The 27,269-nt window shown below is 37.3% G+C and overlaps 2 protein-coding genes across 6 annotated transcripts in view; one reads left to right on the forward strand and one right to left on the reverse strand.

Moving 5' to 3' along the window:
• POLK (DNA polymerase kappa) overlaps positions 1–11,080 on the reverse strand; it is a 78,612-nt gene extending 67,532 nt beyond the window's left edge. For 2 of the 3 annotated variants that reach the window (XM_082457131.1, XM_082457130.1), the window contains exon 1: positions 10,959–11,068. The gene's annotated coding sequence lies outside the window, so the exon portion shown is untranslated. Of the gene's footprint in view, positions 1–10,958 lie in introns of all 3 variants that reach the window. The other variant, XM_082457132.1, reaches the window with a different exon arrangement.
• CERT1 (ceramide transporter 1) overlaps positions 11,046–27,269 on the forward strand; it is a gene marked incomplete at its 5' end in the record, with an annotated part of 129,271 nt that continues 113,047 nt past the window's right edge. Inside the window, 3 exons of one of the 3 annotated variants that reach the window (XM_082457259.1) lie at positions 11,046–11,131; positions 11,364–11,784; positions 17,016–17,150. In XM_082457259.1, the coding sequence (XP_082313385.1) occupies positions 11,046–11,131; positions 11,364–11,784; positions 17,016–17,150 (642 nt within the window). Of the gene's footprint in view, positions 11,132–11,290; positions 11,785–17,015; positions 17,151–27,269 lie in introns of those variants that run through there. The other 2 variants (XM_082457258.1, XM_082457257.1) reach the window with 2 other exon arrangements.

The following is a 27,269-nucleotide window of genomic DNA, read 5'->3' on the forward strand; positions in this document are numbered from 1 at the left end:
ACTAAGCCCGCGAGTCACAACTACCGAAGCCCGTGAGCCGTGCTCCGCAACGAGAGAAGCCACCGCAATGAGAAGCCCATGCACCGCAACGAAGAGTAGCCTCCGCCTGCCGCAACTAGAGAAAGTCTGCGTGCAGCAATGAAGACCCAACGCAGCCAAAAATTTAATTAATTAATTTAAAAAATTATTTATGGGTAATTAGAACATAGTCTTGCTAGTAAACACACTCCTTTAGTTATCAGTCATAGAAAAAAATCGTAGACTGGCTACCTAATAAGTTATTGAAGCTTGAAAATGTATGTGGATTAATTTTCTCTTAAGAAAATTGTCAAACTAAAGAAAAAGTATGCAACATACCTAGAAAGTAACAGATGCTTAAATGTTTAATAATACTAATCATAGTTGCTGTTGTTTGTCTAAATAAAGTTGGCCCTCCGTATCCCCAGTTTCCACCTCCGGGGATTCAACCAACCAATGGATCTGCAGTTGGCTGAATCCGCAGATGTGGAACGCAGATATGGCAGGCCAACTATCCTATGCTGCTATTATACGAGGGACTTGAGCATCCTCGGGGTCCTGGAAAAAAACCCAACCCCCAGAGGATACTGAGACAACTGTATATGTATTAAAAGTACATAGTATAAGCCTCTGAAGTTCAAAAGTCCAGGCTAGACTATTTACTAGCTAGGACCTTGGAAAACTTATTTAACTTCTTTGAACTTTAGTTTCTTTACATGTAAAATAAGGATAATGTATATCTTGCAGGATTTTTGTGAAAAAATGAATACTAAATGTAATAAACCTAAAACAATGTCTGACATTGAGTAGGCCCTTAACAAATGATACTTCTTCCTTAAAAAAACTATGATGGAATTTGGTTCTTTAGTTTCTCATGAATTTTAATGGTGCTTAGTGATTTTTCTCCTGGGCCTTGTTAATTGCAATTCCTACAACTTCCCTTCAATCATCAACCAACTAAACTTATTCCATTTATCCATATATACTGAACACTCACTATGTGACAGGTAATTTTAAAGCTTTCCTTGCTCTTTAATAATAATGTAACTGTTAAAAACATATCAATAGTTTTATTACTTATATTTGTCTATATTTCTAAACAGTCTAGCATTATTGTCTACATTCTTAGACATACATTTCTGTATGCTAGAAAATGAGTCTATGAAAGATGTCATATATATCTCATTTTTACAGCACCTTAATCAGGATCATCATATAGCAAGTTCTTTAATAAATACTTTAAATGAAGCTGAAGATAACTGTATATTAATAAACTATATCACCATAACAGCATGCATATTCCATAACAATATTTTTCAGCTTACTTGACTAAGAAGAAGAGGATCTGAAATTACAGTAAAAGTGAAACAATGAAAGGGCTGGGGAGAAAAACAGAAAGCAAACACATTTACAAAATAACTATCATGAGGATTCTACCAATACTTAAGAATACCACAATGCTTTATATAGTACGGCTTTAACATATTAACAAAATAATTTTTCAATGTAATTTCTCAATGTAATAAAAAGAGGTTAAAAGTTAGAGACTCAAAAGCTTGGGGAGAAAAACAGAAAGAAAATGTATACATGCAGAGAGTGGACACTAATATCCCTGTTCATCTATTACATATGTACACTATGTACATTTTAGACTAAAGGATTTTTTACTGTTATAGTGAAACCTATTAAATGACAACTACCCCTGACAAGTTTTTAACTCACAAAACCAAATAGATATAAATAAGAGATAATGAAATACAATTTCAATTTTATTCAACAGACAGAAAGAATAATTCTGCTTGGAACATGCCTGACTTGGCTCTCTTCTGAACAACAGGAAACAGGACAAAAGGGTAGCCTACATGCTCTTTGAAATTCTGTTTCTGAAATCAGTCTTAATGCTGAATGTTAGAACTGTCCATGGGATGTGACTTATTCCTAAGTAGCTGTATGCAGTGTATTAAGGTATCAATGAGTACCTCCCCCTCCCCTCTCAAATAAAGTTGTCCTTGGAGAGTTAAATGGTAAAAATTCAACACACAAGGGAGTCTAAGATATATATGCAAACTCACCTTAAGGATCAGAGTAACAGGCAAGTCCTAGCAGTATGAGCATAATATAATAACAATAATTGATGTCAATAAAACAAAGTCTTTCAATCCAAACGGAGTGTGGGTAGTTAGAAACAGAACAAAGAAAAAGAAAGTAAGCAAGGTAAATATTGGCAGTGCCTAGTTAAATATCCATCATCACAACAGGGATAACCTAACTTAGTGCTACTAATCATTTAGAATCATAATTGAGGAAAAAAATATGAGACTGGGATATAGTAAAAGGACATCAAGCCTATATTTGAAACCAAGATATGAAGAGCAGTCACAGGGCTGGGGAAAATGGTGAGAATTTTAGGGGCTCTTGAGATAGTGAGGTGGGAAAAAGGACTGAAGTAAGAATTAAGAATGGGCATAACATAATTTTCACTATTCCTATAAGTCAATTACAACAGGATGGAAAGCATGTTCTGAAGGTTCTATTATAGCTTTTTCTTCTTCTAGCTTCTCACTATTTCTCACCTACTCCCTCCTCTGTTTTTCCCATCACTACTGCCAATGACTGCTACAGTAGAGGAAGAACAGAAAAGGAAGAAAAATAGTAACAGACAATAGTAATGCACAACACATATAAACAATAGTAATGCAGGGGAAGGGGAGGAATGAGGAAAAAAAATAGTACCAGCATATATAGGAAGGAGAGAAATTCTGCAGCTGTCTGGCTGTGGGGACCATTCATACATAAAGAATGCACATAAACTGGTCAGATTAACTACAAGGCTTCTTTTATTCAACTAGATTTTATGATTGGCTTTTGGTATTTTTCTCAGCAACCGGAAAATTTGTTCAACTATTTAAAAAACTTGACAGATCCTTTAATTAAGTTAATTCATAGACTGGTACACTTGGGTTACTTACACTGGCTATGAATATACCTGCAAAGATCTAAGTCTAAGAGAAAATCACTAATTTGGGAGATAGGCAGACCAGATGTTGACTATTGACAGGTAAAATACAATCACTTTTTTGCACCAACTCAAAAGTTTAAGATACATAGGGGAGCAATGCCCTCAATATTCCTACATTCACTTTACAGGTTTGTATACGACCCCCTTAATTGAATACACTCACAAAGATATCACAAAAGAATTCTGTATAATGTCATAAAAGATGAATACATGCAAGTTTCTCGTAGCCCCTAATATTTCTGAAACTGGTGCTTACATCATCAGAAATGGACATAGACGCATTCACATTTTACATAAAAAAATATCCACTTTGATATACTTATGTAAATATCATTTTACACATGCATATAACACCACAACAATTGGGATATACATAGTAATAAAAAGACTGGTTATACTAATGCCATTTATTAAGTTAGCATTTATTTAATACACAACCAAAGTCATACGGTTATTAAGGATGAAGCCCTAGGATTCACCCAGGCACTGTCTGCTTGCTTACTCTGAACTCAGGGAGAATCACCACAGTGGCAGAAACTATAAGATTCTTTAATGTGCTTATGCCTTTGAAAAGAATTAATATCTGTGTGGTGCTTGACAATGAGATTTTCACATATGTTAGATAATTCTTTCTCCTCAGAATGCCCCTTTTCCTACCACTACAGTTAGAATATAATGCAAATTATATATACTAGATATGCCTATTGTTTCCAGTTGGCCTCCCACTCCCAACAAACCACAGAAGTAGACTTACATTCCACACTTTTGGGAAGAGCTGATTAGAGCACTGGCTGGCCAACTACCTATTTCTTTTAAGAATCCGAACTAAGAGACATTGAGAGAGCCCTGAAACTGACAGGTAGTTAAAACAAGTTGGACAACATGCAAGATGAGATTTGAAGAGACAAACTGAGATTGAGAACACAAGAACATAGAGATGAAAGCTATCATGAAGCCCCAGAGATGAATAGAAAAACACCAAATCCTCATTTTCCAAGTATTGAAGTACGTGTACGAGGCCCAGCTGAGGATTCAGAGATCTCAACAATAACATTCTCTTATTTGAGCTACCCCAAACATATTTCTGATTCCTTCAGTCAAAGAGCCTTGATAAGATCAATAATAGTATAATATCCGACTGGTCAACCAAAATAAACATCGATAAAAGTATTCCAATGTGGTTCATTCTGAAATTGTAACCTCCTACCATTATCTCCTTCCAATAGCTTGCTCAAATGCTATCCTACCACCATCCTTTGTCTTCAAGTATTGGGGCAGGGAGGGGTGGTGGGAGGGCGGGGAGGAAGGACTCAGACACACTACTGGGCAGCGTAAACTAATGCAAACTTTTTTGAGGACAATTTGATAGTCTCCCACTGTAAAATGTACATATTCTCTGTTTCAGCAGCCCACTATTGGGAATTTACCCCCCCAAAAGAGCTAGACAAGTACACAAAAATAAAGTTAAACGAGTGTTTCTTTATAGCGTTTTTGTAATAGCAAAACACGAAAAATGTTGATTGCCCATCAAGAAAGGAATTCTATGCAGTCATTAAAACGAACGCTACGAAATAGATGTTCACAATATACTGTTAAATTAAAAATGCAATTTGCACAATGGTAGAGTGTCCCCCCCATCACACACACAGATCTTCCTTGACTTATGATGGGGTTATGTCCCAATAAACCCATCGTAAGCTGAAAATAACTTTAGGTAGGAAAAGTATTTAATACATCTACTGAACATCATAGCTTAGCCTAGCCCACCTTAAATGTACTCAGAACACTTAACAATAGCCTATAGTTGGGCAAAATTATCCAATACAAACTCTGTTTTATAATAAAATGTTAAATAGCTCATGTAATTTACTGAGTACTGTACTGAAAGTGAAAAGCAGAACAGGGGTATGGGTACAGAACGGTTGTTAAGCCCTCATGATCATGTGGCTTGCTGCCACTGCCCAGCATCCCAAGAGAGTATCACGTCACATGTTGCTAACCTGAGAAAAGATCAAATTTCAAAATTCAAAGTATGGTTTTTACTGAATGTGTGTTGCTTCTGCACCATCATAAAGTCGAAAAATCCTAAATTGAATCATTTTAAGTAGGGGACTGTCTGTATATGTTTATATTCTAAAAATCACAAATAGTGCTCTTAGGGAGGAAAAAAGAAGGGGAAATGCTTAAAAAACCAAGTACAGTCCTCCCTCAGTATCCACAGGGGATTGGTTACAGGACCCCCTGCGGATACCAAAATCCATGAATACTCAGGACCTCTATGTAAAATAGTGCAGTATTTTAGCCTCCTGTATACTTTAAGTCATCTCTAGGCTACTTATAACACCGAATACAATGTAAATGCTGTGTAAATAGTTGCTGGTGGGCAGGAAATTCAACTTTTGCTTTTTGGAGCTTTCTAGAATTTTTTTTTTTTTTCTGGATATTTTTGACCTAAGGTTGGTTGAATACGACGATGCGGAACCCCTAGATAGGGAAGGCTGACTGTACCATATTTCACTGCTTCAAGAACACACATTTTTTCATTTAAAAAATCGGGATGGTTCATATAATCCTTGTCAGTGAGACAGCAGTTGTGACATAACTGTCATTATGTATGTATCAAAATGTGAAGGATAGGGGTCAGCAGCTTGGGGAAAATAACTCTGAAGACAATGATGGGGCCTTTTTAAGAAATCCTGTAATCATCAATTCTCTTGATGGTAAAGAGGAAAATGTATGGAAAAACAGGAACATTAACAACTCTAAGTTGAAAATTAATTTAGAACACTGTGTGTAAAGAGATTAATCTTTAATTTATATCATTTATAATTACCATTTCTTCTCACAAAAGTGATACATATACACATGCACACACTCACATGATATACTTTTTTTATACAAAATGGTACAAAGAGAAAAATTCAAGTGGTCCATAATTTCACCACCCAGATTATTATTCAAGACGTTAAAATAGGGCAAAAAAAATCAGTTGTTTTATTCATATGCTGTATTTTGTTCACTTGTACTTTAGTTTTTAGACTGTTGCTATTCATAGATCATTACCTCTATTTCATAATTAGTATCTCTAAGTTTTCAAAATCAAGTTTCTTATGTAAATCCCCAGTTTTTAACTAGCTATGTTTCAGTTGGGAACAGCATTATAAAGATTACAAAGAACAGCTAAATTCCCAGGTTAGCTAAAAAGGCCGATTTAATTCCAAATGCATCTTTACCATAATAAATACTGTGGGAATACAGAACCTACAAGCTCTGTTATGGACTAAATTGTGTTCCCCTCAAATTCATATTTTGAGGACCTAACTCTCAATGTGACTGTATATGGAGACAGGGCCTATAAGGAGATATTTAAGGTTAAGTGAGGCCATAAGGGTAGGACCCTAATCCAATAGGGCTGGTGTTCTTATTAGAAGAGGAAGAGGGACCACAGCCACCCAGCCTGTGGTATTTTGTTACGGCAGGCTAAGATACTAACAAAGGCTTTTATAGCATCATTTAAAAACATTAGACAATGTCTTCAATTTCAACTTGGGACATCCTCTCCTACTACAGTTCTAGCATCAAGAAGAAATATTCCCGGGAATTCCCTGGTGGTCCAGTGGTTAGGACTCCACGCTTTCACTGCTGAGGACCCAGATTCAATCCCTGGTCAGGGAACTAGGATCCCACAATCCGCGCATCGCATCTGGGGTGGGAGTTGGGGGGAGGCGCGACTGGATATTCCCTTCCAGGCCTCTACCTGTTGATCAGTAAAACTGCAAGATTCTCACTTCCAGCACCTCTGGGTTTTTGGCTTCTGTGTCATTGCAGTGCGAGAGTGAGGTAGGGATGAAGGCTTTGGGATTGGTGTTTTGTGGAGAAAAATGGTGGGAGAATGAGGTGAAGTGGAAGATGGGGAGAAAGAAGAGGAACTGAAGAACTCTAGTGGGATGAGAATGAACGCTGCAATCAGGATAGTTGGGTTCAAACTGCAACTATGCTCTTTACTGCTGTATGACCTTTGGAAAGTTATTTAACTTCTCTGGGTTCAGTTTCTTCATATGAAATATTAGAAATAGAAATAATAATAGAAATAGGATAGCAATAATAAATTCTATATTGCGGTTAAATAAGACAGCATAGATGTAAGCAGTGGGTAAATGAAAGATGTGCAAAATCATTAGCTGAATTAAGAGCATAGTTGCTCTGATATACTCATCTACAGGATATGTTATTTATTTACACAATTCTTCCCACTTTTAGAGGTATTCTGAAGCAAAGAAAAGAGTATGATCTTTAAAATCAGATCTGTGTTCAAATCCTAACTCCAACACTTAGTACCTATTTGACACTGGATAAGTTACTTAGCAGCACTGAGCTTCAGTTTCATTATCCTTAAAATGAGGCCAACAACGCTCACCTTATGTGGTTTATAGGGAATAGGTTAGATCAGGTATGTAAAGTGCCTGACGGAGGCTAAGAGTTAATATTGTAAAGATGTCATTTTCTTCATAAAATAAGTGCATTATTAATCCAAATTCCAATAGAGTGTTTCATGTAATTTGACAAGGTGTTCTAAAATTCATCTGGAAGAGAAGATATACAAAAATATCCAAATGAAAAAGAACATCAGGAGAGTTTTGGTATTATATACGAAAATAGTATAAAGTTAAATAATTAAAACAGTATGGTATTAGCACAGGTACAGACAAGTAGATCAATGAAAAAGAATGGAGTCCAGAAACAGACCTAGGTATATGTAGATTTTGTGTATCACATAAATATAAGCATAAGAATAGGCTATTAAATAAAATGTTGGGCCAAGTGGCTGTCCTTAAAAAACAATTCCTACCTTATTCCATACACAAAAATAAATCCCAGGTGGATTCAAGTTTTAAGAGTTAAAAAAAAAAAAAACTACTAAAAGAGAAAATATGGAATATTTACAAGAAGGTTGGGGAAGGTTCTAAGTTAGCGAGAAAACTGAGAAGCTGTCACTCTCACCATAAAGAGAAAGCTCATGTATTTTACTACTGTATTGCAATTTCTTCCCATTAGCAAAAATGAAGTGAATCCCAACCTCTAATGTGGTATTCTGATCAATATACAAAAATTCTTCTGTACTTAAAAACATTTTTAAATAGTCTTGTAAGTATAGAGAGACAATGTGGCAATAGCTTTTATTTATTTATTAGGCCATGCCATGGGGCATGTGGGATCTTAGTTCCCCCCCACCCCAGGGATTGAAACCATGCCCCCTTCAGTGGAAGCACGAAGTCTTAACCGCTGGACTGCCAGGGAAGTCCCACAAAAACATTTTTAAAAAGACAATTTCTCTCATATTAATTCTAAATACAATGAAACAATTCCCTACTGATTAAGTGGGCACTGTAGTCATATTAGTGTTGGTGGTTACAACCACACAATTTAGAAATGCATAAGGGACTTCCCTGGTGGTCCAGTGGTTAAGAATCCACCTTCCAATGCAGGGAACGTGGGTTCGATCCCTGGTCAGGGAACTAAGATCCCACATGCCACAGGGCAACTAACCCCTTGTGCCGCAACTACTGAGCCCGTGCGCCACAATGAAGAGCCGGTGTGGCGCAACTAAGACCCGATGCAGCAAAAAAATTAAATAAAAAAATATTTTCTTAAAAAAAGAAATGCATAAAATACAATAGAAAGTTCCATTTGAAAATAAATATAGGGACTTCCCTGGTGGCTCAGTGGTTAAGAATCCGCCTGCCAGTGCAATGGTCACGGGTTCGATCCCTGGTCCGGAAAGATCCCACATGCTGCGGAGCAACTAACCCTGTGCGCCACAACTACTGAAGCCCGCGCACTCTAGGGCCCCTGTGCCGCAATTACTGAGCCTGCGTGCTGCAACTACTGAAGCCTGCGTGCCTAGAGCCCATGTTCCGCGACAAGAGAAGCCACCACAATAAGCCCACGCACCATAACCAAGAGTAGCCCCCGCTCACCGCAACTAGAGAAAGCCTGCTCACAGAAACGAAGACCCAACGCAGCCAAAACAATTTTTTAAATAAAATAAAAATAAATATATACTATGCTCCCATGATTCTAAATTGCATTATGAAGTGGAGTTCTCAACAATTCACAATCATTTCCTTGAGATTAATGACATTTTAAAACCTAGAGCTCAAAAGAATCAGAAAAAGGACGTCAACTATATTAGGTAATTGGAAGGCAAAGCAAAATTTAATTGCTACAATATTTGATATTCTAAAGGTATAATTTACTAATTCAATAAAGAGGAAAAATGTGCTAAGTGGGTTTTTTCTTTCTTGAATGACAAAATTTGGATTATGTTTTAATTAATGTTGACAAAGTATTTTCAAAAGCTTTATCTCAAGGTTTTATTCATCTGAATGGCTTTCAATTATGCATTATCACTTGATTTCACAATGGAAAAATGATTTGTAACTGATTTACAACAGATCCAGCATTTTTAAGTGTAAATCTAGGAAAATGAAAGATTCATAGGTACTTCTCAGAGACACTTTCCATCATTCCGTTTTTTTCCTTAAGATCCCAGTTAAGGGCTTCCCTGGTGGCGCAGTGGTTGAGAATCTGCCTGCTAATGCAGGGCACACGGGTTCGAGCCCTGGTCTGGGAAGATCCCACATGCCAAGGAGCAACTGGGCCCGTGAGCCACAACTACTGAGCCTGCGCATCTGGAGCTTGTGCTCCGCAACGAGAGGCCGCGATAGTGAGAGGCCCGCGCACCGCGATGAAGAGTGGCCCCCGCTTGCCGCAACTAGAGAAAGCCCTTGCACAGAAACGAAGACCCAACACAGCCAAAAATAAATAAATAAATAAATAAATAATAAAAATAAAGGAATTCCTTTAAAAAAAAAAAAAAAAAAAAAAGATCCCAGTTAAGTTGACCTCTTTGGCTACCAGAGCTATTTCTGGCCACTGTGCCTTTTCCCCTAGACTCAAAATTTCACTTCTATTCTCCTGTCACCTGCAGTAAGCAGGTATTCTTTCTAAGGTTTAATAAGTAATTTTACTGTTGGCAATTATTAGAAAATTGACGAGATGGAGAAGTAGCAAACAGGATGAAAGAACTCAAGCTACAAAGTTAAAGCTCTCCCCATAAAAGTTATCCTTATAATGTATGCAAAGAGACTAAACAAGATTTGTTAGATCTTCTATTGGTCTTTCCACTAATTCAATTCTAGTCTTAAAGCAAAGCCAGCCTCCTATTGCCTAATCCCTTATTACTCAATACGATCATTGCACTTTGGTTTTTGTTATACATGACAGTTTCTATTCCAACCTCTCCTTTCAGAGGAAGGTAGGTCAGTAGAGATTGTTGTTAACTTGGGTGTCAGGAAAACACTCATTTACAACTAAGAGAAAACTCCAGGCTCTCATCTCACATTCTTATTTTATTTTATCAACTCTTCAACGTCATTTATTCCCTGACATCTTCAAAATTACTTTCCACATAAAAATTCTGTAAATCTAACAACGAAAAGCTCTTGCTCTGGTGAGAAGGGACTAAATTCTTCCTTCTAAAGAGGGAAACGTCGTGTGAAGTCTAACTTCTAAAGAGCGAGATGGAAGACCTTCGAAATTCGCAGAGGTGGTTTGACGGCAAGAAACGCCCTAGTCATTAGAGAGGTCGCAAACCCCTGGCCCCCGGTTGAAGCGGAAGCGCCCGGTACACTTCTGTCCGGGCAAGCGGCAAGATGCTCCCGGGCTTTCGGGAAGCCGCCATGGAAGGCAAGCCCGGGCATCCTCAGCAGAGTTATCTCACGTCCGGGCCCACAAGCCCGCCATAAGTTCGTCATAAACACACTACGCTGAGATAGAAGCGCGGCCGAGGGGACGGGTCACGCAACTGTCAAACGAAGCCCACCCTCCCCTTGCCCGTCCCCAAGGCGGCAAAACTTACCAACGCAGATCTCTCCCCAGTTCCCTCAGGACCTCGACTACAACTCCCAGGAGGCTGCGCGGCGTACGGAGCAGCGTCCTTCCCAGAATGCAGCACAGTGGCGTCCCCATCCCTCCTTCTCCTTTCTCCGCTCCTCCTCCTTTTCTACCCGGCGTCACCCGGGAGGGCAGGAGGTAGGTTGCGGGAGGGGACTCCGAGCCTCGGCGTGTTGCGTCAGACGTTGGGAGGAGGACGGGGCGGAGAGCCGGGGGAGAATGGGAGGACGAAGGGGAGGGGAGAGGGGAGGGGAGGGTAAATAGTGGGCCAGGCAGGAAGATGGCGGCGGTAGCGGAGGTGTGAGTGGACCTGGGTCTCTGCAGCTAGATTTTCTTTTCCTCTCTTCCTCCCCTTTTCGTTTCCCCCGAGGTTGGCATCGAGGGGGCTGAGTTCGGGTGGCAGCGCCGGGCAGAGCGCAGGGGTCACGGCGACGGCGACGACGGCGGCGGCGGCTGACGGCTGGAAGGGCAGGCTTCCTTCGCCACTCGTCCTCCTTCCCCGGTCCGCTCGGTGTCAGGCGCGAAGGCGGCGGCGGCGCGGCGGGCGCACTTCGTCCCTCCTCCAGCTTCCTCCTGCTCCCGAGCGGGCACTCCTTCCTTCGCCATCCTCCGACCCTTCACCCCGGGGACTGGGCGCCTCCGCCGGCGCAGCTCAGGGAGCGGGGGCCGGTCTCCTGCTTGGCTGTCGCGCCTCCATGTCGGATAACCAGAGCTGGAACTCGTCTGGCTCGGAGGAGGATCCGGAGACGGAGTCCGGGCCGCCTGTGGAGCGCTGCGGGGTCCTCAGCAAGGTGAGCAACCCGCGGGGCCGAGGACCCCTTGCCCAGACTCACCTGCGGCGAGGCGAGCCGCTGAGGGCATGGGGTGGGGCTGGGCGCGAGGCACAGACTCTGCCGGGGCGGGGGCTGCGGAATGTGCCGGGGTGTGGGCCCGAGTACTGCGGCACGAGTGCCCGGGCCAGGGCTGGGGTGGGGGTGGGGGCAGAAGGGGACTGTCTTCCTCGCCTGCTCTGGGGCTCGGCGGTCTGGGACCGGGAAAGACCTGTCCCAACCCCGGATCCTGTTTGGGAGCGGGATGCGCACCGTGGCTTGGGACCCCGGGCGGCAGCTGTCCGGGTATAGCAATTTGGGTTGGGCAACAGCGGTACCCGAAGGACTGGGCATGGGAACCGTGCACCTCAGATCTCTCAAACGAGGTTAGTCCGGAGATGCCAAGCAGAATAGGGTTGAGGGGTTTCTGCAGACCTTGCTTTTGAGACAGAAGCCGGAGCAACTCGGCTTGGTGCTGAAATCTGAGGTGGTAAACTATGCCAGGCTAGATGTAGTGAAAGATCTCAATGAGAGGAGGAGTTTTGTACTTTCCCCCTTACTCTTTACCCGAGTTCAGAGAAGAGCTATTGAATAGTCAGGTGATAGGTACAAGAAATATTCATAGTAACTTGAAACCTGTCAGAATGGAGACCGACCTTTAGTCCAGGAAGAAGAAAGAGCATTATTTAATAGTAAAATATTCTTGCAGTCAGTGGGCCAGAGTAAGGAAAAGACATCTTACTTTTCCTAAATTTTTTTAAACCACTTTTCCAAAATTTTTGCAAAGCAGATAGTCATTTGTAGGGTTTGAAAGCTAATTAATTGAAATGGATGAGGCCCTTTTTAAGAGAGAAGGTGGGTGATCTTTTCTTTTGGTAGTACATAGTTTGGGGTTTGTTGCTGGGGTTTTTTTTTGTTTCTTTTTCTTTTTTTTTTTTTTTAACGTTTTTGCTATGAGAAGATCCACATTGTCTTTTTTACTTCCTTCTCTCTTCCTGTTAAACTTTTAGAAATGGCTGGAGCTAGCAGTTAACTTGGAGAGGGGGAGCAAGGTCCAGTCTCTCAACAAGCTGGTCATAAGATCCTAGATCATGTGCAGCCACTGGCTATTAAGAAATCACCCTGCTTCCAGTATACATACTTTGGCTAAGCATTGGGACGTTGTTTGTGGAATTGTTTCATATTAGCTTTTATATTGTCTTTAGAAGGCTGAGAAAGGACCTAAGAAATGCATGAGTATGTCAGAACTAAGGCTTGCGAGTGTTAACTTTCATTTACATACAGAAAAATTATGGTGTGTGTTGATACTGTGATCATTATTGGAATTTCAGTGAAAAGTTTTCAGTGAAGTGAAGCTCCCTAGGGTTTCTTTGGATTAAATGTATCTTGTGATTTAGGAATCTGTATTGAACACGTTGCGCAATAGGTATACATTTCTCTTTGGAACTGTTATGAAATGGGCTCTTTGCTTCTCAGTGATTCAGGTAATTTCACCACTTTTTTCTCATTAAATGAGAAGCAGACTTCCAAATTAGTAATGTGGAGTGTCAGGTATTTTACAAACAAGCCGTACTTTTGAACTATTAATCATCCCTTTTTGGGGGGTAGGAGGATCGTAGTGATTGGTGGAGTCACTAGTGCTCTGAGTATGTACTGTATATGAGTATCTGAGTATCACTTACACAGAGCAGTGTAGTAAGTGTATACTTTATGACAAAAAAATGGAAGACTATCTCCTTGATATCTAAGTGTATAGAAATGTAGTATTTGACCACTTCTTTGGTTTGTAAATAACTTCATTGTTGCTGCATATATAGAATCAACGTAGTTTTGGTGTTCTTGTTAACAGCTATGAAGGAAATTTCCCTGAAATTTAACAATTTATGGTTGCATATGTTTTCTTGGAAGCTTTTTAATCAATAATATTTTTTATTGAATGTATGCTTTTAAAGTACATATATATTTTCAGCCTTAGTATTCACCTGGTAATTTTAAACAAGTGTTAGAACTCAGCCTCTGTTCTTTTCCTTCTGCTTAGTAATGTAGTTAAGTCCAAATACTAATTTGTTTTGTCCCGCCACTCCCCCCCCCCAAATGGAGTGAGTTTGGAATGGTGGTGATGGAGTAAACTTGTACACCAACCCAAAGGTTTTTTTTTATATAAACATATTTTCTACAGACTCGCTTCTTAGGCACATAAATTCCAAAAATACTGGATAGACAATAATTCTAGGTGGTTATAACAAATATCAGGATAGATTGTGGATGGGGAAAGATTCATGCCTTAGTAGGACTTGAGAGCAACTAAGCCTTGGTCAGTCTCATCCAATTCCTTCTGAATTCCCTCCATCCTTTTTATCTTATCTTTACCTTAACGTTTTCTCCAGATACCTAACTGTTGGCTGAAATTCCGTCCATGTGTAGAGTCCATCTCAACTGTTCTTTTCATGAAGACTTTTCTTATTTCACCAACCATCCCAGAGCTCCTTCTCTTGAATTCCTATAGCATTTTATTTGTAACTTGCTTCTGACTCTTATTCTAAATGTATTTTTTTTTCCTCTTGAATTTATGCTTGCTGGACTATTGGAGGCAGGAATGTTTGCTTCTCCTGCAGTGTCTGCATATTGCCTTGTCTCTGTTAAATGGGGAAGAGCGAGGGAATGTTATGAGGGTAGAGAAAAGGCAAAAATCTGCCTTCTAGCTGTGAATAGGAGTTAACATTTTCTGCGTAAATCCTGCAGCTTATGTAATTATTGGGTCCTCTGTAAGAAAATAATATGAAAATATGGACACATGATTTCTAGGGCCCCTTCTGTCACTTTGGAAGGTGTCTGTTCTTGTGAGCTTCCCTGAAGGTTTCTAAGCTTCATTAGCTATGCATAGCTCTGCCTCCAACTGAGAAAATACTGTGTGCTTGGCAGTGTTCTAAGTCTATTCTTGCTTAATGTTAAACAACTTTAAGAGGTAGAGTTTGACAAACAGACAAACAAACAGGTAAGTAACTTGACCACAATCAGTTAGTAGCTTTCTGACGGGCAGTAATTGGAAGCGAGGTAGGATTAAGGTATGCCAGTCTAAACGATTTGTATTACAGGCAATTGGGAGTTGTTCATGTAAGTTTTGGAGCTGGAGGCTCAATGAGGTTAATATGTAAGATAAGTAAGCAAAATATGCCTAATAAATAAATAAGATTATGTAAGTTATGAAATAAAAAGCAGAAGATATCAGAGGTAAGGTTATTAAGCCTTCTCAGGAATCCAGGAACCTGATAATTTGATTGATTGGATTACTTGAAAATAATGGAGTCAGATTTAAGGGTTTAATGGGAAGGAAAGATGAATAGGAGTTGATAATGGGCTATAAAGATTAAGAAGGAACAGGGGCTTCCCAGGTGGCGCAGTGGTTGGGAATCTGCCTGCCAATGCAGGGGACACGGGTTCGAGCCCTGGTCTGGGAAGATCCCACATGCCGCGGAGCAACTAGGCCCGTGAGCCACAACTACTGAGCATGCGCATCTGGAGCCTGCGCTCCGCAACGGGAGAGGCTGCGATAGTGAGAGGCCCGCGCACCGCGATGAAGAGTGGCCCCACTTGCCACAACTAGAGAAAGCCCTCGCACAGAAACGAAGACCCAACACTGCCAAAAAAATAAATAAATTAATTAATTAATTAAATTTTAAAAAAAAGTTTAAAAAAATTAAAAAAAAAAATAAAAAAAGTCTTGGATAGGTAACTTTAAAAAAAAAAAAGATTAAGAAGGAACAGTCAGGTATTGAGTATCTCCTAGGAATATAGTAGGTGTATTCGTGATTTTATTCACCCATTCAAATGACTGAGGAAAGAAACTGAAGTTCAGAAAAGTTAAATAATTTGTCAGAACTTTTCACACAGCTCGTAAAAGTAGTTGAGTCTCTCTGATGTTGTATCCACTGCTCTGTCCATACAGTACAGGAACGCTGAGCCAGGTTTCAGTCTGAATGGCTGTGGCAGTAGCAGTATAGCCAAAGAAATAGGAACAGAGGGGGATGTGCACCCTATGGGTGGAGGTAAATTTAGTTTTGTATGTAACCATCATTATTTCAAGTCACTGTCTTAAGTGGTAGTAAATTGCAGGGAGTTAAAATGAGGAAATAGTGATTAGAGAGCCCTCAGGAAAGAATGAGTTAAATTGCCAGCATGGATAAGCTTTTAGGGAGGGGTTGTAATGATGGAGTTTAGAAGATATAAGAGCTGAACCATCTCAAACCTGTGGAATTAGGAAATAGTAAATAAAAGATTTCTCTGAGCCAATGCAGTGTACTTTTAACAATCCATTTAGAGTTAGTTTTTGGCAGATAGTTTTTGAGTTAGCAGATAGTTTTTGGAATTGTCTGTACTTAAAACCCCAGAGCATAAAAATATGCAATATCAACAATTCCCATAGAGGTTACATTTCTGCCTTTGCAAGTTTATTGATTGTGATCTTCACTGTGCAGCAGCGAAACTTTAGCAACGCAGAAACCATTTGTAGGTACTGGAAACGGATAATCCACGTATGTTTTTGAAAACCAGTTTTATGTTTGTATTTTACTCTTGAGTTTGAAAAATAGATCTTCAGAGAAACTTAGAAAATGAATTAACTATTCTATAATATTGAGTTCTGTGGAGGTAAAAATAAAGTTGATGTAGACTTACTGAAGATTAATAATCTATTTTTACTTTAATGTAGTCGTAAACATCATACATTTTCATGTAGGAATAACTTACAACAAAAATAGAGTTTTGGCCATGATTGACTTCTACTTCTGTTGATTTAGAGGGCTTCATGCAGTACTTGGTGTAGGAGAATGACAGACTGTATAGCCAAACTTACTTTTCTATTGAATATGTCAATTATGGCAGGGACCAAAACAATTTAAGAGTTTTGAAGGTGGTGAGGAGGGGAGGATGAAATCACACAAAGAGTAAAGCAGAATTTTGAACTGAAATGTGCTTCAGTTTTATTCCTCAAATATTACAAGAAAATGTTATATTTTATCTTTTATTTATAATTTTGTAAAAATTACTGAAAATTATATGCAATCTGGAAAATTTTAACTTTTCACTTTTTTTTTTACTGTTTATAATTAAGTTAGGACTTTTCACATTTTGGTTTTAAACTTAGATTGACTGCTGTTTCAGAAACTTTGGATTTCTAAAATACTGACTTAATTTTTTGTTTTCTTCTCCTCCAGTGGACAAACTACATTCATGGGTGGCAGGACCGTTGGGTAGTTTTGAAAAATAATACTCTGAGTTACTACAAATCTGAAGATGAGACAGAGTATGGCTGTAGAGGATCCATCTGTCTTAGCAAGGCTGTCATCACGGTAAGCTCCTGTTCTCCTTCATTCAACAAATATTTATTGAGCATAAGTTATACACCAGGAACCTGGGATATGCTTGGGATATGTCTATGAACAAAGCAGATTAAGATCCTTGCTCTTGTGGAGCATGCAGTCTAATATTTTTTTCCATAAAATTATTTTATAGTGTATTACTACATACTGTTATTTTATATAGACATGTAGTATTTATCTAGTTGGTTACAGCAAGCCATTAAACAAGGGCTTCAGAAAAAAAGATGTTAGATGGCTTCATATCTGATAGATTGGGACAGTTACTTGGTGAGTTATTGAAAAAGTTAAAGCAGGAAAATAAAAAGATACGTATCTTAACATTTTAAAATTTTGACTTAAAATATATAAATTTAAATTCACTTACCAACTTTTTGATGTGGAGCTAACGGTATGTCTTTGAATATGGAATTGAGAGAAGTTGTTCTTGTGTAAAGTATTATATCCATAATGCCTGATTTGCAATTTCCAGTTTTGATTCTCTAAAGTGGAATAAAAAGTTAAAGATACTTTTGAAAAACCCTAAATATAGGTTCCTCTTTTTGACGTTTAATGTTTTTCCCTAATATTTTACAGATGTCTCACCTTTATTTAATTTAATACCTTTTAAAAGAATGACTCACCTTTATTGAGTCATTCTACTTAGCTTGCATTCAATGTAGTTTATAGAAACAGCTCTCTTTGCTCTTGTATTCCATAGATTTACATGATGTTTAAGTTATGTAAGAACTACAGCAAGTAAACTGGCATAAACAGGTTTAGGAACAACCAACTGACTTGTTAAACATGTAACTCAACTAGTGGGCCAGAAGTGCCTGAATATACTAAAAACAGCGTACTAGTTGAGAGTGCTCAGCATGTCGAGACATATTTAATAAAGGGCAAAAAAAAAGGTGTTGTCTAAGGCAGGTCAGTTAAATGGAGGTCAGTTAAGGAAGCTATTGTAGTTAAAATCTAAAAATGGGTGTGTTAAAACAATCATAGATTTTACTGATACATTCAAAGAGAATTCATGTTACGATAGAGTTTATATTGTTTATAAAGATAAATGGTGTACTTTGGATTATGCGTTGATATCTAAATATGACTTACATATGTTTATGTTACACATTTAAGTAAAACCATATAGTATTTTTCCATCACTTTTCATACATTCTGCCCCTCATATATTCAGAGTTTGAAAATAAAAGCTTAGTTGGATATTGAGTTGGAAAAACTTATAGAGGGGTTGTTTGGAAACGTTCAGAATGAAACTACTACTCTCCATTCTTATGGACAATTTTAAAGAAATAGTTTGGACATAAAGGCTCACTATTTATTTGGACTGGTATGTGGTATGTTATAATGTACTTTTGAAATTGTATCTATTGATAGTTAATATTTTGGGGTTTTATTTCTCTTGAGATAGATCACTATTCATGCTAGAGGAAAGAATCATGGATAGTAATGTACTTTACAATTCTGAAATGTCTACCCTTGGTTCTTCCCCTTCTTCCTTCTTTTGCATATTGTTGGATGCTTGTTAGTTACAGTGCTTGTTAGACTCTTTGAAAATAATTTATATCTTTATTGTTTCCTAACTAGTAGTATTCCTAGAGTACCATGCTAGTTTAAATTTAGTTATCCTGTCTTGAATTATGGACTATGGTAATAGCGCATGGCTTATTTGGGGAAAAGAAAAACTTCTAATAAATATTTACATTGCATCTGCTCAGGAAAAAACAATGTGTTAGTTCTTCGTAGATTTTTTATTGTTGTTATTTTGGTATTTTTGTTATCTGTATTTGCTTATAGAACTTTTCATTGTGGTTCATAATCAAAGAAATGAGTGGGAAAGCAAGACAATTTGAAAACATTGAAGGGACCTAGTGGAAGTACTCACTGGGCTAAGTGGTAGTAGAGAAGGTAAAAAAAAAAAAAAATGAATGAAGCAGTAGAATCTGAGTGGTAGTTAGTCTTCGCTATAGTTAACCAGGTGGTATGGAGAAACACAAGTATTTATATTCCTGAACTTCTTCAACTCTGTTCCTATTCTGTGGGTTCATAAGTTCACTGTTACATATTTCAAGGAAATTACAAAATATAACTGAATTCAGTGAACTTCTCAGAATGAAGTTTACAAATACAGTATGTATTTGAGTTAAATTTTTAAAATGTAATACTAACCTCTGTTAAATAGGTGTCTTTTGCTTTTCTTAAATATGGGCTATTATATGTATCAATTCATCTCTGAAGGCAAAGAATAAATATGGTTGAATTTGTGCACATGACATCCTTATGAAATTGATAGTATTTATATATGAGGAAATCTGGACTTGAAGAGTTGTGACTTTACTGTAACCATTCATTAACATATTTATTATTTGTTGGTGAACCTAATGTTTGAGCCCACCTTTTCTGATAGAACCTAATTCATTGTTAAATTCACTATTATTTTAGCTTAACATTTAAGTCATTTCTTATTCAAATCATGTTCTTTAGTTATGTGATAATAAATTGAGTGAAATACTTTCAAGGAACAAAGTATTTCCTGGGAGAATTTGTTACCTGGAAATAATTCTTAACGTGAATGGATTGGGAATAAGTTAATGAGAGGAAAAATAGTACTCTGTCACTTTTTGGGAAATCACCTATTTGTATATTTAATAAATGTTTGTAGAAAGTTGAATTTCTCAATTATTATAGTTTAATAGTTATTTGCTTAAGACCCAGTCCCTGCTACAAAACTTGCCATGTAGTAGATGTTCAATATATGTTAGTTGTGTTTCATCGATCAAAAGCAATGTTTATGGAGTATTTAAACTGTTACTTATTTTTTAAATTCTGTTTTTAAATAAAGTACGTGTGGTAAAAAAATATAATCTGTGGCATGAAGAGGTTTAAAGAGTAAATGCTTCTCTTTACTCTTAGTCCTGCACTCAAGACATAGCCAAAGTCAAATTTTTGGTCTGTCCTTCCAGATACTATGTATGCCTATCTAAGCATTTATTTGTTTATATCCTTCATTTTCATTTACACAGATAGCATCATACTAAATCTATCGTTCTGCACCTTGTTTTCTTTTAATATGTCTTGGACATTTACTACATTTTGTTGAATATTGTGGATGTACCATGTCTTATTTATTTGCCCCTTCCCTGTTCTTGGAAATTTAGATCATGTTTAAATTTGTTTTACTACAAACACTCTTGAAACAAGCATACATAGTATTTTAAAATTTTTTTATAGTTACTGTCAAATGCCCTTTCCAAAGTGCCACTTTTCATTCCTACAAATAGTGCATGAGTGTCCCTATTTTCCCATACCCTCAAATATATATTTTTTTAATTTGGTTGCACCGGGTCTTAGCTGCAGCAGGCGGGCTCCTTAGTTGCGGCAGGCGGGCTCCTTAGTTGTGGCTCCAGGGCTTCTTAGTTGCGGCACATGGGCTCCTTAGTTGCTGCATGCGAAGACTTAGTTGCAGCATGCATGTGGGATCTAGTTCCCTGACCAGGGATCAAACCCAGGCCCCCTGCATTGGGAGTGTGGAATCCTATCCACTGTGCCACCTGGGAAGTCCCTCCATACTCTCAGGTATTGAGGAAGTCAGGTTTTGGCAAATGTTAAAATATTTGGCAAACTGCTAGATAAAAATGGTGTCTCATTATTTTAAAGTTGCACTTTTTTATTCAAGAGGGTAACTTCTTATGTTTATAATTCATTTTTTCCTCTTATCGCTTGTTCATCTCTTTCTCAGTTATTGATTTGTAGAAGCTCTTTATATCATGATATTTGGCAATTTGTCATATTTATTGCAAATGTTTCCCCCCAGGTTGTCATTGTCTATTTTTTCTTTCCTTATTTTATATTCTTTTTAAGCCTTTAAAGAAATTTAAAAATTTTATATGCTCTTATTGACCTTTTCCTTTATGGCTTCTGTATTTAGTTATGTTTAACTAAAACATAACTCAAAGACTATAACTTTATATAAATGTAGTTACATTTTCATCTACAATTTTACATTTGAATTTGATTCCTGTGGGAGTTATTTTAGTATAAGAAGGGATGTGGGAATTTAGCTTTTTAATTTTTTCCCAAATGGCTAACCATGTAGTCTAATACCATTAATTGAAAAATTCACCTTCTCCCCACTGGTTTGAAATGTTACCTTTATTGTATATTACATTACCATGTGTATTTGAGGCTGTTTCTGGACTCTCTTCTCTTCAATTGGTTTGTCTATTCCTTTTTGTACCATATTTAAAATTATATTGCTAATATATCAATCAGTTCTTTAAACTGCTAATGATCCTTTTGTGGAAATAAAAGAAGTGGTTTGTTTGTAGCTACTGAGATTAGAAGACGTTTCAGGAATTAGGTAGGTAGAGATTTTTGGTAAAATGGAAATAGTACTGTCTTTAGAATTGGTTTGCCTAAGTTCTATCTATAGTCCCAAGTCTTACCTTAGGTATCTGACTTTGTATACCTACTATCTTATAAAACTTCTTTAATTACCAAATGAATGGGATTTGTATTATTCTTATTATAGGTTGGATATAGTAAAATTTATTCACCAATTTAGTGTTTTAATATTCTCAGACGGAAAACTGAAAGGTAATGAAAATGTTTACTGCTACATTGAAAAAAATTTTAAGCCAAGTAGCTCTTAAGTAGGTAGGGGTTAGAAGGGAGGAAATTTAAAGATCCTGGCAAAATTAAAGAAGCCAACAGAGATGTAAAAGAAAGGGAAGGGGGCTTCCCTGGTGGCACAGTGGATAAGAGTCTGCCTGCCAATGCAGGGGACACGGGTTAGATCCCTGGTCTGGAAAGATCCCACATGCCGCGGAGCAACTAAGCCCTGTGCACCACAACTACTGAGCCTGCGCTCTAGAGCCCACGAGCCACAACTACTGAAGCCCGCGTCTCTAGAGCCCTTGCTCTGCAACAAGAGAAGCCACCGCAATGAGAAGCCCGCGCACTGAAACAAAGAGTAGCCCCCGCTCGCTGCAACTAGAGAAAGCCTGCGTGCAGCAACGGAGACCCAACACAGCCAAAAATAAATAAATAAAATTTAAATTTAAATTAAAAAAAAAAAGAAAAAGAAAGGGAAGGAAGTGTTCAAAACTGAAAAGGATCATTAAACAAAATATTTTTAAAGTGCCAAATAAAGAGTAGTCAAATCTAAACAGTTTTTGAGTAAACTATTTCTCAGTAAAACTGGAAGAAAAAAATTTTTTTAATTTTTAAAGTTTTCGAATGTGGGATTTTAAAGGAAAAAATTGTGATTTAAATTGATGTTCAGCAAATTGGATCTCACCAAAAATGAACAGGGCCATAACTAATCATCATATGAGGAACTCCAGATAAGTAAGAAGTCTAAGAAGTTCGCTTTTTATCAAATGTTCAATTTTGCTCTATTGAACTGTGTTAGTAAGAACCAAAGGAAAGAGAGGAAGGTATATCGACCAGTAAAAGCATTAGATAGATACTAGTTGATAATTCTCTTCATTTGAGGAGCATTTGCCAGTGAATTTCTAAAGAAATTAGAACCTTATACTACTAAGATTTATGCCTTTAGAAACTAATATTATCTGTTCAGCAGTTCATTTGGAAATAATTATCTTCCATCTTTAGGTAACTGGAATGTAACTCAAATAATGTAACTCAAATAATTAGATATAGTGGGAAATATTTAAAATATTTGGTGAGAGGATTTGGAAGAGGAAAAATATAAAGAAAGATACCAGTTGAAATGTAGAGCCAAGAATGTTGAAATAGCTTATCCAAAATTATGTAATTACAAAATGTGTTAGTTTGTTAGGGTTGCCATAACAAAGAACCGCAAACTGGGTGTATTTTTTTTTTTTAATTGAAGTATAGTTGACTTACAATGTTTCAGGTGTATGGCAAAGTGATTCAGATATATGTGTGTATATATATAATATATATATTATATGTGTATAAATATAATATATATATAATATATATATTATATGTGTATACATATAATATATATATATACGAATTCTTTTCCATTGTAGGTTATTATAAGATGCTGAATCTAGTTCCCTGGTTTATACAGCAGGTGCTTGTTGTTTATCTATTTTATATACAGTAGTTTGTATCCTCTAATCCCAAACTCCTAATTTATCCCTCCCCCACCCCCTTTCCCTTTTGGTAACCATAAGTTTGCTTTCTGTGTCTATGAGTTTATTTCTGTTTTGTAAATAAGCTCATTTGTATCATTTTTTAAGATTCCACATATAAGTGGTATCATATATTTGTCTTTCTCTGTCTGATTTACTTCACTTAATAATCTCTAAGTCCATCCATGTTGCTGCAAATGGCAATATTTCATTCTTTTTTATTATGGCTGAGTAATATTCATATTTTATACACACACACACACCCCACATCTTCATTATCCATTCATCTGTCAGTGGATATTTAGGTTGCTTCCATGTCTTGGCTGTTGTAGATAGTGCTGCAGTGAACATTGAGGTGCATGTGTCTTTTCAAATTATCATTTTCTCTGGATATATGCCCAGGAGTGGGATTGCTGGATCGTGTGGCAACTCTATTTTTAATTTTTTAAGGAACCTGCATCCTGTTTTCCATAGTGGCTACAGCAATTTACATTCCCACCAACAGTGTAGGATGGTTCCCTTTTCTCCGTACCCTCTCCAGCATTTGTTATTTGTAGACTTTTTAATGATGGCCATTTTGACTGGTATGAGGTGATATCTCATTGTAGTTTTGATTTGCATTATTCTAATAATTAACGCTGTTGAGCATCTTTTCATATGCCTCTTGGCCATCTGTATGTCTTCTTTGGAAAAATGTCTATTCAGGTCTTCTGCCCATTTTTAATTGGTTTGTTTGTTTTTTTGATATTGAGCTATATAAGCTGTTTGCATATTTTGGAAATCAAGCCCTTGTTGGTCACATCATTTGCAAATATTTTCTCTTGTTCCGTAGGTTGTCTTTTTGTTTTATTTATGATTTCCTTTGCTGTGTAAATGCTTTTAAGTTTAATTAGGGCCCATTTGTTTATTTTTGCTTTTGTTTCCATTACTCTAGGAGACAGATCCAAAAATATATTGTTGTGATTTATGTCAAAGAGTGTTCTGCCTATGTTTTCCTCTAGGATTTTTATAGTATCTGGTCTTACATTTAGGTCTTTAATCCATTTTGAGTTTATTTTTGTGTATGGTGTAGAAAATGTTCTAATTTCATTGTTTTTACATGTAGCTGTCCAGTTTTCCCTGCACCACTTATTGAAGAGGCTGTCTTTTCTCCATTGTATATCCCTTCCTCCTTTGTCGTAGATTAATTGACCGTAAGTGCACGGGTTTATTTCTGGGCTTTCTGTCCCGTTCCATTGATCTATATGTCTGTTTTTTTGCCAGTACCATGCTGTTTTGATGACTGTGGCTTTGTAGTATAGTCTGAAGTCAGGGAGTGTCGTTCCTCCAGCTCCGTTCTTCTTTTTCAAGATTGTTTTGACTATTCAGGGTCTTTTGTGTTTTTATACAAATTTTAAGTTTTTTGTTCTAGTTCTGTGAAAAATGCCATTGGTAATTTGATAGGGGTTGCATTGAATCTGTAGATTGCCTTGGGTAGTATGGTCATTTTAACAATATTGATTCTTCCAATCCAAGAACATGGTATATCTTTCCATCTGTTTGTGTCATCTTCAGTTTCTTCATCAGTATCTTATAGTTTTTCAGAGTACAGGTCTTTTGCCTCCTTAGGTAAGTTTATTCCTAGGTATTTTATTCTTTTTGACATGATGGTAAATGGGATTATTTCCTTAATTTCTCTTTCCGATAGTTCATTGTTGGTGTGTAGAAATGCAGCAGATTTCTCTATGTTAATTTTGTATCCCCCAACTTTACTGAATTAAATAACAGAAATTTATTGTCTCACAGTTCTGGAGGCTAGAAGTCCGGATAAAGATGTTGTCAGGGTTGGTTCCTTCTGTTGCTTTTGATGGTGTGCTGACAGTCTTTGGCATTCCTTGGCTTATATATGCATCATCCCAATCTCTGCATTCATGTTTACATGGCATCCTCCCTGTGCACGTAACTGTGTCCAGATTTCCCCTTTTTATAAGAACACCAAGTTATATCAGATTAAGGGCCTATTCCACTCCAGTGTGACCTCATCCTAACTAATTACATCTCCAGTTACCTTATTTTCAAATAAATTCACATTCTGACATACTTCAGATTAGGGCTTCAACATACAAATTTGGGGGTATGCAATGTAACCCATAACCCATAACCCATGAAAGTATCAGCGTTAAGACTAGAACTCAAGTCTCCCGATTCCCACCTGGTGTTATTTTATTGTATGTCAGTGAGCATAGGAAAAATACATATACAATGCATTTTATTTTGTGTAAGACTTTCAGGAACATGACTGTTAAATATTTATAAAGCAACTCTTTAAAATTTGTTTTGAACAGAGCATCTTATTAAGATAAAAAGGTTTTTTTTTTTCCTTTTAATCCTAAGAAGCTCTGTTTGAGATATATGCTTCTTACTTACATGTAAATTTTATCAATTTTTTTTCTAAATAAAAAAAGTGAAAAGAAAGAAATTTGTGATTTACTATTACTGTCTTCTGTTAAATCTCTAATAAATATAATTTGTATTTTAGCATTCAAGTTTCCTTAAAGCAAGGAATACACAAAATTTTCTAGATTTGCCTGCTTGAAATAGTTAGCAAGAAGCTTGTTTTCTTAGTTTCTCTGAAGGTCTTTTAAGCTTCACATATACCAGTTTTTACTTAGTATTTTTTTTTTAAATTAAAGTACAGTTGATTTACAATATTATATTACTTGCAGGTATACAGCATAGTGATTCAGTAGTTTTACAGTTTATACTCCATTAAAAGTTATTATAAGATAATGGCTATAATTCCTATGCTATACATATTTAGTATTTTTTATTTAGCATTTTATCTTTTTTTTTTTAACAACCAGCATCTTTTTTTTTGTTTGTTTGTTTTTTTATTTTATTTTATTTATGGCTGTGTTGGGTCTTCGTTTCTGTGCGAGGGCTTTCTCTAGTTGTGGCAAGCGGGGGCCACTCTTCATCGCGGTGCGCGGGCCTCTCACTATCGCGGCCTCTCTTGTTGCGGAGCACAGGCTCCAGACACACAGGCTCAGTAATTGTGGCTCACGGGCCCAGCCGCTCCGCAGTGTGTGGGATCTTCCCAGACCAGGGCTTGAACCCGTGTCCCCTGCATAGGCAGGCAGATTCTCAACCACTGCGCCACCAGGGAAGCCCTAGTATTTTATCTTAATTTCCAAAGTGCTTAAAATATAGTTCATGGGCTCTGAAGTTAAACCTGGATTTAGATCTTGGCTCTGCTTCTTATGGCTAAAGGTACCTTTGAACAGATAACTAAAGTGGTTAAAGATGGGTGCATAAGATCTAAGGGTGGAATGATTATGTGCATTAAACAAAATAACAAAAGGACTTGTACTTTTGTTCTTGGCAACATAAGAGGCACTCAAATTTCTTTAAGTTTATTTTGTGATATGTTTGTATTAGAAATAGAGCCTACAGTTTTAAAAGAAGAAAGGAGAAGCTGGCAAAGCTTGTTATTAAAGGGAGACAAAGATGCAAGTGACTTATTAAAGCCGGAATATGTGACATGTCATATTTGAACAGGTTCTCATGCATTTCCTGTAAGCAGTTTCCTTCCACCAAGTGGTTCTGTTTCACAACTTAAAAGAAATTATATGTATGTGTGTATAAAATATATAATATATAAATGGTTAACTGTTTATATGCTTTCTGCATGTTCCTGACAGATTGTTTTTTTCCCTTGTTCTACTATTTATTGTGTGTGGGGTTTTTTTAAGGCATATTGTACCTTTTAGAAAACCAGATTTATTTAGGCATAATTTACACTCAGTAAAATTCACCCTTTTTAAGTGTACAGTTATAGTTTTCACAAATGTATATAGTCATGTGATCACTAGCACAGTCAGATTATAGACAGTTTTCATCACCCCAGAAAGTTCTCGCCTGCCCCTTTGTAATCAGTACCTCCCCATCCCCAATCTCTGGCAACCACTGTTTTGATAGTTTTATCTTT

Source organism: Balaenoptera physalus (genome assembly GCF_965194825.1).
Source record: "Balaenoptera physalus genome assembly, chromosome: 3".
NCBI lineage: Eukaryota > Metazoa > Chordata > Mammalia > Artiodactyla > Balaenopteridae > Balaenoptera > Balaenoptera physalus.